Genomic DNA, 16,304 nt, shown 5'->3' with positions numbered 1-16,304 from the left:
TGCATTCTGCCAGAGAGATGTCGCTGGATAGAGTCTCCGTACGGGAGGCAATGCCACCATCAACTGGCCACTAGTTCCTATACTTCAGCCTAATCAGTAACACTCCTTATGGATAGTCTCTTCAGAATGCATTATAAGCACACATATATCTACGTCAGGCGCTAATAAACTTCATAAACATTTATAAACTGCCTTCGTAAAAGCATGAAGGCCAACCAGGCGTTAGGTCTAGAGACTACGTAAACATGAATAACAATACTTAAGTGACAAAACTATTTTACACCAGACTTATTTCCTCAAGGAGTTTTTATTTAGTTCCTTCTCCTGTCCACATCAGAATACATTGAGCGAACAAATACCCCCCCCCCAACAAAAAAACAGCTGACTTGTTCCCTCATTAACACACGAAACAGGTATTTAGGTCTGTCTATAGTACAGCTGGAGAGTCCAGACATTCTGTGTGTGAGATATACATGAGTGTTGGTTAAACCAGACGGAATGTTTCTGTAAAGTGAAAGTGGTGAGCTGACAACATTCTGTACGGTTTTATCAGGTTATGATTGTGACCCCACCGTGATTGTACGTATACAATTATATTAAATAAGATCCCTGACCAAAGACTGGTCTGAAAAGATAGACAGACAGCTTAACCCATCCCCTGAGTTTTATGTTTCTGCCCAGTGGGTCATAAGTACTCCAGGGTTGTGTTCACTAGGCACCAAACAAGAATACCTGGTCTTGTCCCATAACTAAATTGTCCCTTTTTTTTCTCTCTCTCTCCAGTTTCAAAGCATTTTGTCCTAATGAACACAACCCAGCTCCCATGACACAGATGTCATGAGGAAAACATCAAGAGAGACTAAATTTCAGTGTCACACTGTAACGAATGCTGAATGTTTTACCGGGAGTATTCTGAAGATACATTCTGTGGGTGTTTGGTATGATCTGTGCTGAGTCCTCCCTGGTCCATATAAGGAGATCCTGAGAAAGTCACTTCCCGAAATGGAAAGCCATTAAAAAAAGGGCAAGTTCAGTATTTTACAAAACGAACGGTAGACGATTCATCATCCTGAAAAGTACATTTTCTCCAGGGTCATAGATGACTTTCAGGGTGAGGAACCATCTAACGTTAGTTTGTAAAATACTGAACTTCCTCTTCAAAATGAGGTAAGAGGTGTATAGATTACCTCACCCTGTGATCAAGTTGAGGGAGCTTACTCTTTAGGATGGTGTAGACTCCACCCACCAGGCACCCAGGAAAGTTAAAATGAATGCACCGGTTAAGAGCCCTTATTGGCATCCATATTGTCTGGTTGATGGTTATAATAACATATTTTGTAAACAGAAGTGATGGCGGCTACCATAATGTTCAAACCATCAATGAGGTAGAGACAACAAATCAGCTCAGCAGTATAGCCAATCACCATACAGTATTTCGATTAAAAAAAATTAAAACCGGCTTTTGTACAAACCTTTGCCATCATGGTTTTTGCTTTTCTTCTAAATGTTTAAACCTGATCAGAAAACTAAAATCCAATCTTCAGTCCTCCTTACTTGACTTAAATGCATTAGTCTGTTCACAAGCAGTTTCTGTATGTGGCACTATGGGAAACAGTTCTTCACTAGCACTGTAGAGTTCAAAGCCGATGAATTGATGTACACAAAGAAAACAGCAATTATGAGTATTACATGAAAATACATGATAATCACCAAATAAAAACATTGAAAAAAAAAAAGTACATTTACTAATAAAACATACCAAAATAAAAAACAATTCAAGTTGCTTCTTCACTTGGCTGTAAGATTAGATTTTCCCCAAAATGCATTGTTTCTATGCAAATAAATGTGTATTCAGTGGAGGACCATGGAGAAAGTGGTAGTTCTAGATATTTAACCAAAGACAACAGTCAGTTGTACATTCAATACCTTGACATTTGTTTTTAAGACTTACTTTCTCAAAATCCAACCCTATTTGTCATCCATAACACAGATTAGTCCAGTTTGACCAGAGAAGAGGTCATTTGATTGAACACCAGTTTTGTCCTCAACACAGGACAATAGAATAACATGAGTATACTGGAGAGAGAGAGAGAGACTGGTGGCGGCCAGTGTTGGAACACTGCGGTCAGTTGAGCCCCTTGGAGGAAGAGGAGGATGTGGAGGAGGGGCTCTGAGAGGAGGAGGGGACACAGAAACCAATCTGTTCAGCAGGAGGCACGGTCTCAGACATCACAGAGGCTGCATTAGGAGTGTTCTGGGCAAACAGCATTCCTACAGGGGAGACAAGAACACAAATTGGTTAGTCAGTAGTGGGACTCTGTGTGATAAGTTAAAATGTCACAGTGACCTACAGAGTAAAGGGCTAGGAATCCTTTCTGGACGGATCTAAAATGTATCAAGAATTAAACAAATATAAACAAATAAAAAAACATTGCAGCATCATTTACTAACCTGAATAGAGTGTTCCGTTGACCTCCACAGACACACTGATGCTGGCAACCCCGTTACTGGAGACAGTGAGAGACAGGTCCTGCTTAGCAGTACTCTCTGAGGTGGGACAAAGATACAGTCAGGAGTTAAACGTTTACAATTCAATTATGTGAGTAAACATGTTTGGCTTGACAATGAATACAAAACAGATCTGAGATCAGATTAGAGCGGACTATTGTAAGCCCTAGAATATGACAACTAACTAATTGCTTTTCCATGCCGTCCCTAGGAGGGGTGCGTCACTTGAGTGGGTTGAGTCACTGACGTGGTCTTCCTGTCCGGGTTGGCGCCCCCCCTTGGGTTTGTGGGCTATTCTCGGCCTTGTCTCAGGATGGTAAGTTGGTGGTTGAAGATATCCCTCTAGTGGTGTGGAGTCTGTGCTTTGGCAAAGTGGGTGGGGTTATATCCTTCCTGTTTGGCCCTGTCCGGGGGTATCATCGGATGGGGCCACAGTGTCTTCTGACCCCTCCTGTCTCAGCCTCCAGTATTTATGCTGCAGTAGTTTATGTGTCGGGGGGCTAGGGTCAGTCTGTTATATCTGGAGTATTTCTCCTATCTTATCCGGTGTCCTGTGTGAATTTCAGTATTCTCTCTCTTTTTCTTTCTTTCTCTCGGAGGACCTGAGCCCTAGGACCATGCCTCAGGACTACCTGGCCTGATGACTCCTCGTTGTCCACCTGGCCGTGCTGCTGCTCCAGTTTCAACTGTTCTGCCTGCGGCTATGGAACCCTGACCTGTTCACCGGACGTGCTACCTGTCCCAGACCTGCTGTTTTCAACTCTCTAGAGACAGCAGGAGCGGTAGAGATACTCTGAATGATCGGCTATGAAAAGCCAACTGACATTTACTCCTGAGGTGCTGACTTGTTGCACCCTCGACAACTACTGTGATTATTATTATTTATGAACATTTGAACATCTTGACCATGTTCTGTTATAATCTCCACCCGGCACAGCCAGAAGAGGACTGGCCACCCCTCATAGCCTGGTTCCTCTCTAGGTTTCTTCCTAGGTTCTGGCCTTTCTAGGGAGTTTTTCCTAGCCACCGTGCTTCTACACCTGCATTGCTTGCTGTTTGGGGTTTTATGCTGGGTTTCTGTACAGCACTTTGTGACATCAGCTGATGTAAGAAGGGCTTTATAAATACATTTGATTGATTGAACTAATTGGCAGCCAACACACCCAGCCCAGTACTGACCGTGTTTGTTGTTGTTGTTGAGTTTGAGTTGCTTCATGCCGGGGTTGAAGTGAGAGGCCATAGCCAACAGGTTCTGTTGGAACACCTGTTGCATCAATCTCTGCTGTTCCTCCATGACCAAGTCAGCCATCTTCCTGTCTGGGTCCTCTCCTCCTCCTCCTCCTCTCTCCAGTTTCTCTCGGAGGTGTTCCAGGGTAGCGGCCTGAGCTAGCTGCTGCTGCCCCAGGGAGAGAGCGTTGGCCATGGGTAGACGGCTTGGTGGCATGGGGGTCGACATCTCCTCTGAGAGGGAACAGAGGGGGAAGTATTTTTTTTCATAGATTAATGTCACACCGCAAATGTCAACATTTGAAATATTTCAACATTTAACAATGTTTTCAAAACAAGGCCATTAGATTAGATTTTTAAAAAACAAAAACCATGGGTCAGTCATTTGTTTCCTTATCAGGATGCAATGTGGATGGTCAGTGATCATGTCTGAATAAATCTGACAGTAGAAGGCGCCATAACACCACATTTATTTTCTATAAATGTGATGTCAGAACGATGTAGCCCATCACAAGTTAGTCACATGTTGGTGACAGGAAATCATCCATGTTGTTCACCTAACTACATATCAAAACATTTATGTGTTTATAAAAATAAAATTAAAAAAACGCTAAAACACCTGCAGATCTCGTCAGCGATGGGCTGGTGGAGGTGTGCAGGCCGTTGTGACCGGCTGAGGAGTGGTGGGGCATCTTGGAGGGAGAGAGGAGGGAGTGGTGTGGCTGGCCAGGGGCGGTGGAGGTGGAGAAGCCGTACAGGCTGTTACTGTAGCTGGGTCTTCGGCCTTCCCTCCGGTTACCGTCTATAGCAGCCTGGAGCTTGCCTGGAGAGCTCAGCCCCTTCTTCTCACACTCGTACGGGTACAGGTACTTCATATACCTGGGTGAACGTAGGACAAGGCAGTGGTTGGATTTTTTTTCTCTCTCTGTATTTAGAAGTACTTTTCCCATCATGAGGTGATTGGTCTAGCTAGGTCCTGTGCAGCTTCGCTGACCTCTAATTAGCTTGCTTCCCATTTAATTGAAGATGAGCACATCTACGCAGCAAATTAGGAAATCTTGCTCAGGCCAATCCTTTTTTTTTTTAACACAAAGACCCATTTACAGATTACCTCCCTGTTTAACTCAATTTCAGAGCATTTTCTTCTGTTTGGTGCTTAACGCCCAAGTGTAGACTCACTGTGTGCGGAGGGTGAAGGCTGCTGAGGTGATGGAGGTAGGCAGGTTGAGTCCTCTCGTGATCTCTCTCCAGATCTTCTTGTTAATGACCTCCACCAGGCCGCCCTTCTCCGTCACCAGCTTGTAGAGCATGTACAGGTCCAGCACCTGCTTAGCCATGATGGGGATACGGTTCACCGGGGTGCCTGGAGAAAGAGGTAGAAGAGTTGAAACTAGATGTCTACAGATCCAAGATGGTGGCAGATATCATGATGGGGATGTGGTTGACCAGGGTGCCTGGAGAAAGAGGTAGAAGAGTTGAAACTAGATGTCTACAGATCCAAGATGGTGGCAGATATCATGATGGGGATGTGGTTGACCAGGGTGCCTGGAGAAAGAGGTAGAAACAGGTAGAAGAGTTGAAACTAGATGTCTACAGATCCAAGATGGTGGCAGATATCTTGATGGGGATGCGGTTGACTAGAGTGCCTGGAGATGCCCAGTTTAATTTTCTCTACATGCGTCTACAGATCCAAGATGGAAGGAGTCACTCAATGCCTATGCGGCCAAGATTTAGGCAGTCGAATTTGATTTAAAATGAGGCCAGACTTCATAACACTGAACATAAATAACATTCTGACAGCTCATGTTTCCAAAACACTGTAGTTTGTACAGTAGTGTCTGTTGATCTAGCTACAGTAATATGTTAAATTAACACCTATTTAACCCAGGGTCAAAGCCAAAAAAACGTCAGTGAATTTATTGGAATAAAGTACGCTTATCCAATTGAAGGCATCAAATTGTTGCTTTAAGGCAACTCCTAAAGTCATCCAATAGTTAGAATAGGACTTGAAGCAATAGTCCACCCGCACGTGGTCAACTATTTCAGCACCGTTTCGCGCTGCTTTGAAACAAGCGTGGGGACTTGTGTTGATAAATCAATGTCAGATTATAAAAAATAATAAAAATAATAATAATAAGAATTGAATGTCCGTTCGGAATATTGGTTTGGGTTCAATTAGGGTTGTGGAAAAGTTAGCTAACTGTAAGTTGAGGTAAGAGCTGCTCATGATCATCTTGTCTAGTTGGTTCATTTATTAGGATTGATCAGAACATTTAGCCAGCATGTTGGCTCTACCTTCTTGACCTTTGTGCTGTTGACTGTGCCCAATAATGTTTGTACCATGTTTTGTGCTGCTACCATGTTGTGCTGCTACCATGTTGTTGTTATGTTGTGCTGCTACCATGCTGTATTGTCATGTGTTGCTGCCTTGCTATGTTGTCGTCTTAGGTCTCTCTTTATGTAGTGTTGTGTAGTCTCTCTTGTTGTGATGTGTCTTTTTTCATATATATATATATATATATATATATATATATATTGTATTCATTTTTTATTTTAATCCCAGGCCACCGTCCCCGCAGGAGGCCTTTTGGTAAACCGTCATTGTAAATAAGAATTTGTTCTTAACTGACTTGCCTAGTTAAATAAAAGGTTAAATAAAATGTTCTACTGAAAAAAAACGGAAAAAAAAACCGCAACATGTAAAGTGTTGGTTTCATGAGCTGAAAAAAGAATTGAGCCATAGTCACAAAATACGCACCTCTCAAATTCTGTGCATGAATTTGTTTTTATCCCTGTTAATGAGCATTTCTCCTTTGCCAAGATAATCCAGCCAACTGACAGGTGTGGCATATCAAGAAGCTGATTAAACAGCAGGATCATTACATAGGTGCACCTTGTGTTGGGGACAATAAAAGGCCACTGAAAATGTGAAGTTTTGTCACACAACACAATGTCACAGTTGTCTCAAGTGTTTATGGAACGTGCAATTGTTGCAGCATGCTGACTGCAATAATGTCCACCAGAGCTGTTGCCAGGGAATTGAATGTTCATTTCTCTACCAAAAGCCGCCTCCCAACGTTGTTTCAGAGAATTTGGCAGTACGTCCAACCGGCCTCACAACCGCAGATCGCATATAACCACGCCAGCCCAGGACTTCCACATCCGGCTTCATCACCTGCGGCATCGTCTGAGACCAGCCACCCGGACAGCTGATGAAACTGTGGGTTTGCACAACCAAAGAATTTCTGCACACACTGTCAGAAACTGTCTCAGGGAAGCTCATCTGCGTGCTCATCGTCCTCACCAGGGTCTTGATCTGACTGCAGTTCAGAGTTGTAACCGACTTCAGTGGGCAAATGCTCACCATTGATGGCCACTGTCACCCTGGAGAAGTGTGCTCTTCACTGATGAATCCCGGTTTCTACTGTACCGGACAGATGGCAGACAGACATGGCATTGTGTAGGCTAGCAGTTTGCTGATGTCTACGTTGTGAACAGAGTGTCCCATGGTGGCGGTGGGGTTATGGTACGGGCAGGCATAAACTACGGACAACAAACACAATTGCATTTTATCGATGACAATTTGAATGCACAAAATGACCGCAATGAGATCCTGAGGCCCATTGTTGTGCCATTCATCCGTCGCCATTACTTCATGTTTCAGCATGATAACGTAAACAATGTCACAAAGATCTGTACACAATTCCTGGAATTTGAAAATGGACTGCATACTCACCAGACATGTCACCCATTGAGCATGTTGGAACACGACAGTGTGTTCCAGTTCCCGCCAATATCCACCAACTTTGTACAGCCGTTGAAGAGGCGTGGGACAACAACATTCCACAGGCCACAATCAACAGCCTGATCAAGGAGGAGGATATGTGTCACACTGCATGAGGCAAATGGTGGTCACACCAAGGGCACTAAAATTGCCGTTGAGTCGCAGTAATCTCCTCTTATGCACTCTGTACAGGCTCTATTGTCCCTCCATCAGGTTCTAATGGCCTGGTACTCAGGGCTCTATTGTTCCTCCATCAGGTTCTAATGGCCTGGTACTCAGGGCTCTATTGTTCCTCCATCAGGTTCTAATGGCCTGGTACTCAGGGCTCTATTGTCCCTCCATCAGGTTCTAATGGCCTGGTACTCAGGGCTCTATTGTTCCTCCATCAGGTTCTAATGGTCTGGTACTCAGGGCTCTATTGTCCCTCCACCAGGTTCTAATGGCCTGGTACTCAGGGCTCTATTGTTCCTCCATCAGGTTCTAATGGCCTGGTACTCAGGGCTCTATTGTCCCTCCACCAGGTTCTAATGGCCCGGTACTCAGGGTTCTATTGTCCCTCCATCAGGTCCTAATTTGAAGAAAGAAGTTCCAACAACAGGTTGAAACAGAGTGGAAAACATGGTCACTGTGGACGTTGTTTCAAAGCCTAACACCAAAATGGACAGCTGCTTTCTAAGGTGATGATTCAAAACACACATCCGCATAGAGTTCATGGCTACGCATAGACCTACGAGCCCAAGACCCGAGAAAAATGTATTAAAATAATGATTGTGCCGTTATATTTCACCAGGTTTCCAAAATTAAGCACTGGGTAAATGCAGGAACAGGGTTGGAGAGTCCATGGCATACACAGTTTGGGCGGAATATCACCTGTCATGCAGCAAGAGGCTGTATGCTCCTCAAACAGCAGTTGATGCGTGGAGTGAAATAACCCGAGTAGCCTGAAAAAGGAACCAGCGGGAAAGCGGCCTCCGTTCACTATTGGAGTGCATATTGTGGCAACAGTTTTGGGGAAGGCCCTTCCCTGTTTCAGCATGACAATTCCTCCGTGCACAAAGCGAGGTCCATACAGAAATGGTTTGTCGAGATCGGGGTGGAAGACTGGCCTGCACAGAGCCCTGACTTCAACCCCATCGGACACCTTTTGGATGAATTGGAACGCCGACTACGAGCCAGGCCTGATCGCCTAACATCAGTCGCCAACCTCACTAATGCCGCCTTGCTTCTAGTCCTTAAGAAACTTTTCAGTATTTCGTTTTTTTATGTATTATTTCTTACATTGCTACCCCCAAAAAAAGTGTTATTACATACAGCTGGGAAGAACTATTGGATATTAGAGCGACATCCGCTTACCAGCACTACGACCAGGAATACGACTTTCCCGAAGCGGATCCTTTGTCCAAACCATCCAGGGCATTTGAACTGATTCCAGAGGCTGACACAAAACATTGTCACCGCAGAAGAGGAAGACGGAGTGGCATTCTGGTCAGACTTCGGAGGCACGCACACCACCCACCACTTTTGAGTACATTACTCGCTAATGTCCAGTCTCTAGATAACAAGGTAGATGAAATTAGGGTAAGGGTTGCTTTCCAGAGAGACATCAGGGATTGTAACATACTCTGTTTCACAGAAACATGGCTCTCTCTTGGGATATGCTGTCAGAGTCGGTACAGCCACCAGGATTCTTTGTGCGTCGTGCTGAGAGATATAAGCATCTCTCCGGGAAGAAAAAGGGCGGGGTGTATGTTTCATGATTAACAACTCATGGTGTAATTGTAACAACATACAGGAACTCAAGTTCTTTTGTTCACCTGACCTAGAATGCCTCTCAATCAAATGCCGACCATATTATCTCCCAAGAGAATTCTCGTCGGTTATAGTCACAGCCGTGTATATCGCCCCTCAAGCCAATACCACGATGGCCCTCAAGGAACTTCACTGGACTTTATGCAAACTGGAAACCATATATCCGGAGGCTGCATTTATTGTATCGGGGGATTTCAATAAAGCAAATTTGAGAAGGCGGCTACCTAAATTGATTGTAGCACTCGTGCTGGCAAAACACTGGATCACTGCTACTCTAACTTCCACGATGCATACAAGGCCCTCCCCCACCCTCCTTTCAGCAAATCTGACCACGACTCTATTTTGCTACTCCCTTCCTATAGGCAGGAACTTAAAACAGGATGTACCCGTGATAAGGACTATTCAACACTGGTCTGACCAATCGGAATCCACGCGTCAAGATAGTTTCGATCACACAGACTGGGACATGTTCCGGGTAGCCTCAGAAAATAATATTGATTTTACGCTGATTTGGTGAGTGAGTTTATAAGGAAGTGCATAGGAGATGTTGTGCCCACTGTGACTATTAAAACCTACCCTAACCAGAAACTGTGGATAGATGGCGGCATTCGTGCAAAACTGAAAGCGCAAACCACCGCATTTAACCATGGAAAGGTGACTGGGAATATGGCCGAATACAAACAGTGTAGTTATTCCCTCCGCAAGGCAATCAAACAAGTTATTGTCGGTATAGAGACAAAGTGGAGTCGCAATTCAATGGCTCAGACACGAGACCTATGTGGCAGGGTCTACAGACAATCACAGACAACAAAAAGAAAACCAGCCACATCACAGACACCGATGTCTTGCTTCCAGACAAACTAAACACCTTCTTTGCCCGCTTTGAGGATAATACATTGCCAACGACGTGGCCCGCTACCATGGACTGTGGGCTCTCCTTCGCCGTGGCAGACGTAAGACATTTAAAAAACGCATTAACCCAAAGGTAACTGAACTAAATGACTATCGCCCCGTAGCACTCACTTCTGTCATCATGAAGTGCTTTGAGAGACTAGTCAAGGATCATATCACCTCCATCTTACCTGTCACCCTAGACCCACTTCAATTTGCGTACCGCCCCAATAGGTCCACAGATGATGCAATTGCCACCACACTGCCCTATCCCATCTGGACAAGAGGAATACCTTTTGTAAGAATGCTGTTTATTGACTACAGCTCAGCATTCAACACCATAGTACCCTCCAAGCTCATCAGTAAGCTTTAAGACCTGGGTCTCAACCCCGCCCTGTGCAATTGGGTCCTGGACTTCCGGACAGGCCGCCCCCAGGTGGTGAAGGTAAGAAACAACATCTCCACTTCACTGATCCCCAACACTGGGGCCCCACAAGGGTGTGTGCTCAGCCCCCTCCTGTACTCCCTGTTCAACCATGACTGCATGGACATGCACGCCTCCAACTCAATCATCAAGTTTGCAGACGACACAACAGTATTAGGCTTGATTACCAACAATGTGATTTTGTTTCACTGAATCTCCATCTGTATATTTGGTTAATTCTATGGCTGGGCAAATAAGTGAAGGTGGTATAATTAAATCTATTCGTTTGCTCATCAATCACTGATCAGAAACATTTAGCATGCAATACTGCCTATTATTTTGCTTGATCGTGTATAAGTAATTGTTATGTGCACTATGTCATCACGCTCAGCCTTTTATCCGCGATAAGTCAGTTTGATGGAAACGTAGCGGGTGGGAAAATGCACATAATTGTTTTATGTAGATTTTTTATTTTTATTTACCTGAACATCTGGTCGCCAATTGGATGGACACCTAGCTACTAACAGACTATAGTCTCTCAGCCATGCTTATTTGTTTATTTGACCTTTATTTAACTAGGCAAGTCAGTTAAGAACAAATTCTTATTTTCAATGACGGCCTTGTTCAGGGGCAGAACGACAGATTTCTACCTTGTCAGCTCGGGGATTTGAACTTGTAACCTTTCGGTTACTAGTCCAACGCTCTAACCACTAGGCTACCCTGCCACTTATACATCTCCAGAGGTCAAATATCTAGCATGTTGATGAGGATGACAGCACTGTTTCATTCACCGCAGTACGAGACAACTTGTTTACATTCATATATACTGTATCTCCATACAATCTGTCAGTCATATTATGTTATAGAGAAGGAGGGGCTCTGAACTTGAGGCTCATTCCTCCATCAGGCCTAAAACAGACATAGGCTCCCTTAACCCAAACATCCTTGCTCCTCTCCCCCTCCATACCCACCTACACATATGGAGAAAGGTTGGCGGCGGGGGCTAGTGGGTAAATTATTCTAAGTTGGAAAGAATGGACCATAGCTTTGATTACAGCTGACATATATTTGAATTGAAAGATTTAAAACTGTCTAACCACAGTAACTGCAGCAACAACAAACAAAAAATGTATATTGCATTCATAAACCATGAATAGATGGTTAAATTGTGTATATGCATGATATTGATTATTTTCTTATGAATTCAGTCTAAAAATGTAGCTGGAAGAATTTCAGGAAACCTGTGGTAAAACAGTTTTGCTTAGAGGGGGACTCAAACCCCCAGACATGACTCCTTGGACATGAGGTTAAGATCCTTACTGAAAAACTCTGTCAAGAACAGAAATGAAAGAGGAAATAGATAAGATTACATTTTATGGAGATTCCTACAAACAAACAAAAAAAAGTACAATCTAAAGTGAGGAATCCCAGGAAAATGCTTTCCACTAAAGCTGAACTGGTTTTACAGTACAATGCTTAGAGAGAGAGAGAAAAAAATAAGCTTTACCTCGTTTCTGCATATACACAAACAGTTCATCAAGGAACACCTTCCGGTTTGGGTCACTGTCCAGTTCATACAGCTGGGGATGAAAATGTACTTTGTTAATAACTTTAGAATTAAGTTTATAATCAACTGTATAACTAACTTAGTTAATAACCATTAAAAACATGATTCTATGTGTATTCACTATTCAGACATACTACCCCGTCCACTATCCAGAGTTAGGTCCACACAGGCCATTGAGAAAATGTTGACTCAGGGCGGCAGGTAGTCTGGTGGGTAGGAGCGATGGGTCAGTAACTGAACGGTTGCTGGATTGAATCACCGAGCTGACAAGGTAAAAATCTGTCGTTCTGCCCCCTGAGCAAGGCAGTTAACCCAGTGTTCACCGGGCGCCAAAGACGTGGATGTCGATTATGGCAGCCCCCCCGTACCTCTCTGATTCAGAGGGGTTGGGTTAAATGTGGAAGACACATTTCAGTTGAAGGCATTCAGTTGTACAACTGACTAGGTATCCCCCTCTTTCCCTATACAACTGACTAGGTATCCCCCCCCCTTTCCCTGTACATCTGACTAGGTATCCCCCTTTCCCTGTACAACTGACTAGGTATCCCCCCTTTCCCTGTACAACTGACTAGGTATCCCCCTTTCCCTGTACAACTGGCTAGGTATCCCCCCTTCCCTGTACAACTGACTAGGTATCCCCCCCTTTCCCTGTACAACTGGCTAGGTATCCCCCCCTTTTCCTGTACAACTGACTAGGTATCCCCCCTTTCCCTGTACAACTGACTAGGTATCCCCCCCTTTTCCTGTACAACTGACTAGGTATCTCCCCTTCCCTGTACAACTGACTAGGTATCTCCCCTTCCCTGTACAACTGACTAGGTATCTCCCCTTCCCTGTACAACTGACTAGGTATCCCCCCTTCCCTGTACAACTGACTAGGTATCCCCCCTTTCCCTGTACAACTGACTAGGTATCCCCCCTTTCCCTGTACAACTGACTAGGTATCCCCCCTTTCCCTATACAACTGACTAGGTATCCCCCTTTCCCTATACAACTGACTAGGTATCTCCCCTTCCCTGTACAACTGACTAGTTATCCCCCCTTTCCCTATACAACTGACTAGGTATCCCCCCTTCCCTGTACAACTGACTAGGTATCCCTCTTTCCCTATACAACTGACTAGGTATCCCCCCTTTCCCTGTACAACTGACTAGGTATCCCCCCCTTTCCCTGTACAACTGACTAGGTATCCCCCCTTTCCCTGTACAACTGACTAGGTATCCCCCCTTTCCCTGTACAACTGACTAGGTATCCCCCCTTTCCCTATACAACTGACTAGGTATCCCCCCTTTCCCTATACAACTGACTAGGTATCCCCCTTTCCCTATACAACTGACTAGGTATCCCCCCTTTCCCTATACAACTGACTAGGTATCCCCCCTTTCCCTGTACAACTGACTAGGTATCCCCCCCCTTTCATCTGGACTGGTTCAGATTTGTCAGTTGCATTCAGATTTTAGAACCTTTGAGTCTAGGGCTGCATTTCAATCCCCTACCCTTTACCACAAAGTGTGCACTTGTTCACTCCCCCTCATGCATGTACAGGCATTGGATTGGTGCAAGCATAGTTGGAGGAAGTACTTTCCACCAGTCCATTCCTTTTAAATCCATGAGGGGGGAGTGTACACTTTGGGGAGAAGGGTAAAGAACTGGAACGTGGCCTTTTCTCAGATGGTCTGTGTGGATTCCTTTTACTTAAGCTTTTAGTTTAGTTTAATGCATCTTCGGTCTGAACATTTTATCCAATCTGATTACCTTTGCAAAGTCTCGGGACGGCTCTCCTCTTGTTTTGCTTCCTTCATTCTCCTCCGCCCAGCCCACACTGCCTTTCTGTTAAAAAAAACCCACAATAAACATGATTATTTTGGTTTTATTTATCAGTTAGTTTATCCCTAAGGGTTGATAAAAAGGCTTCATTTTTACGTTAATAAATTATTATTTAAACATTTAGTTTAATTAGTTGTTCAGTTAGTTAGATAGATAATTAGTTACAGAGCCTTCAGAAAGTATTCACACCCCTTGAATTATTCCACATTCTTGTGTTACAGCCCAAATTCAAAATGGATTCAAATCCATTGTTTCCCCTCACCCATCTAAAAACACAATACCCCATAACGACAAAGTGAAAACATGTTTTTATAAATGTTTGCACATTTATTGAAAATTAAATACAGAAATCTCATTTCCGTAAGTATTCACACACCTGAGTCAATACTTGTTAGAATCACTTTTGATTACAGCTGTGAGTCTTTCTGGGTAAGGCTCTAAGAGCTTTTCACACCTGGATTCTACAATATTTTAGGACTGTCCGACTGTTTCGATCAATCGATTAGTCGAAAATTGAAAACGTGTAGTTTTCCATATATAGACAGACCATATGTGTTTTAATAAGATCAACTATTTGCATTGAGCTTGTCTGATGCTTTAAGCGCTCTGTTTGATGAAATAAGACATGACTCAAGGAGGAGCCAGAGATCAAGATAACCAGAAGGGAAAAAAAACCTTAACCTGACCAATCTCCTCCAGCTGGCTTTCGCGGATTCTGCCGTTACTCTCCTGAAGTTGCCTGTAATAGGCTACAGGAGGTGTCGCCAACCTTTCAAATGTGGAATGACAATTTAACTGAACCTTTCTACCAATCTGCATGCCAGTTATGGTTTTCATACATACATTTTTTTTGTGGAACAGATATCATATATAATAATATCGTCATATCTCAAAATCATTGTCATGTGGTTTATCAAAATGATACAAACCTAAAAAGTACCTTATATTGTCACTACCAACTATGTAAAAATAGAAAAAGCCGGGAAAAAAAATAAAATAAAATGCGGCCCACAGGTAGAAAAATATCTTGATAAAAATAAATATCCTATAAATCACATTGTTGCAAAACAGGCCATGTGTAGCCAAACTTGAAACATTGTATCAACTATTAACTCAGGCCTGAAGCTCACTCTAGCAAACTTGCAACATTGTATGAAATATTCTGGGTCCTTAGTTTTCATGCCAGTGAGCTCGGAACAGACACAGCTGTAGGCTGTGGATAAGGATAAGAAGTAAATCAGGTAGGCCTATTTAACGATGTTTCCACTGGATCAGAGCATGACATTTTTCCCTTTCACGCTGAGTGGTTATCGAAAGGGAGAGAGCTGGAAAGATATATTTTTTTAAATACATTGAGGAACTATTGTCATCCTCAATGGATGTAAAAACACTTTGTTTGCTTGCCGTTTGAGGTGAAGAAAACATTACTTTGAGACGCTCCACAGCTCATTTGTGGTGGTGCGTTAAGACAATCAGAAATACTAACAGATTCACAAAATGGGCATATTTATATGCCTACATTTGCACGCAGGCCAGGTAGCCTATAGGCCTACTTCTATGCATAAACATATGCACGTCCTTAACATTGACATTGACAGGAACTCTCCAAACAAAAAGACAAAACTCACAAATGGAACGAAGTTAGAATTGCCCCCCCCCCACCAAAAAAGTATTGGTCGACCGAGAGTCATCTGTTCTTTTAAAAGTATATTTTTCCCATATATAGACACACCTTGTTTTAATAAAAATCAACCATATGTAGGCTACTGAGCTTGTCTATGTAGACTACGTGTGATTTAAAAAAAAAAATATGTATGTAGCTCTGTCCTTGAGCTGTTCTTGTCTATTGATGTTCTGTATTATGTCATTCTGTATTATGTTTCATGTTTTGTGTGGACCCCCAGGAAGAGTAGCTGCTGCTTTTGCAACAGCTAAATGGGGATCCTAATAAAATACCACCAGCGGTCGGCAACCTTTTCCATTAGGAGTGCCAAGTTATCGTACCATTTCTACTGATCTGCCTGCCAGTTATGACTTTCATATGCACATTTTAGGGGAACAGTTTTATTTAATTTATACTGAACAAAGTATAAATGTAACGTGTTTGTCCCATGTTTCATGAGTTGAAATAAAAGACCCCAGAAATTTTCCAAACGCTTATTTCTCTAAAAGAAAATGGCTGAAATTTGTTTACATGTTAGTGAGCATTTCTCTTTTGCCAAGATAATCCATCCACCTGACAGGTGTGGCATTTTAAGAAGCTGATT

The 16,304-nt window shown here is 43.3% G+C and overlaps 1 protein-coding gene across 2 annotated transcripts in view; it reads right to left on the bottom strand.

Moving 5' to 3' along the window:
• Positions 1 to 913: 913 nt before the first annotated feature.
• LOC106561720 (AT-rich interactive domain-containing protein 3B) overlaps positions 914 to 16,304 on the bottom strand; it is a 38,504-nt gene continuing 23,113 nt past the window's right edge. For both annotated transcript variants that reach the window (XM_014125937.2, XM_014125938.2), the window contains 7 exons: positions 13,966 to 14,040; positions 12,151 to 12,223; positions 4,915 to 5,098; positions 4,355 to 4,614; positions 3,688 to 3,969; positions 2,452 to 2,547; positions 914 to 2,271 (listed from right to left, as the gene is read on the bottom strand). In XM_014125937.2, coding sequence (XP_013981412.2) covers positions 2,126 to 2,271; positions 2,452 to 2,547; positions 3,688 to 3,969; positions 4,355 to 4,614; positions 4,915 to 5,098; positions 12,151 to 12,223; positions 13,966 to 14,040 — 1,116 coding nt within the window. In that variant the 3' untranslated portion in view covers positions 914 to 2,125. The remainder of the gene's footprint in view (positions 2,272 to 2,451; positions 2,548 to 3,687; positions 3,970 to 4,354; positions 4,615 to 4,914; positions 5,099 to 12,150; positions 12,224 to 13,965; positions 14,041 to 16,304) is intronic.

This window comes from Salmo salar, chromosome ssa10 (assembly GCF_905237065.1).
Source record: "Salmo salar chromosome ssa10, Ssal_v3.1, whole genome shotgun sequence".
Lineage (NCBI taxonomy): Eukaryota > Metazoa > Chordata > Actinopteri > Salmoniformes > Salmonidae > Salmo > Salmo salar.
This window is presented reverse-complemented; position numbering and strand designations above follow the sequence as displayed.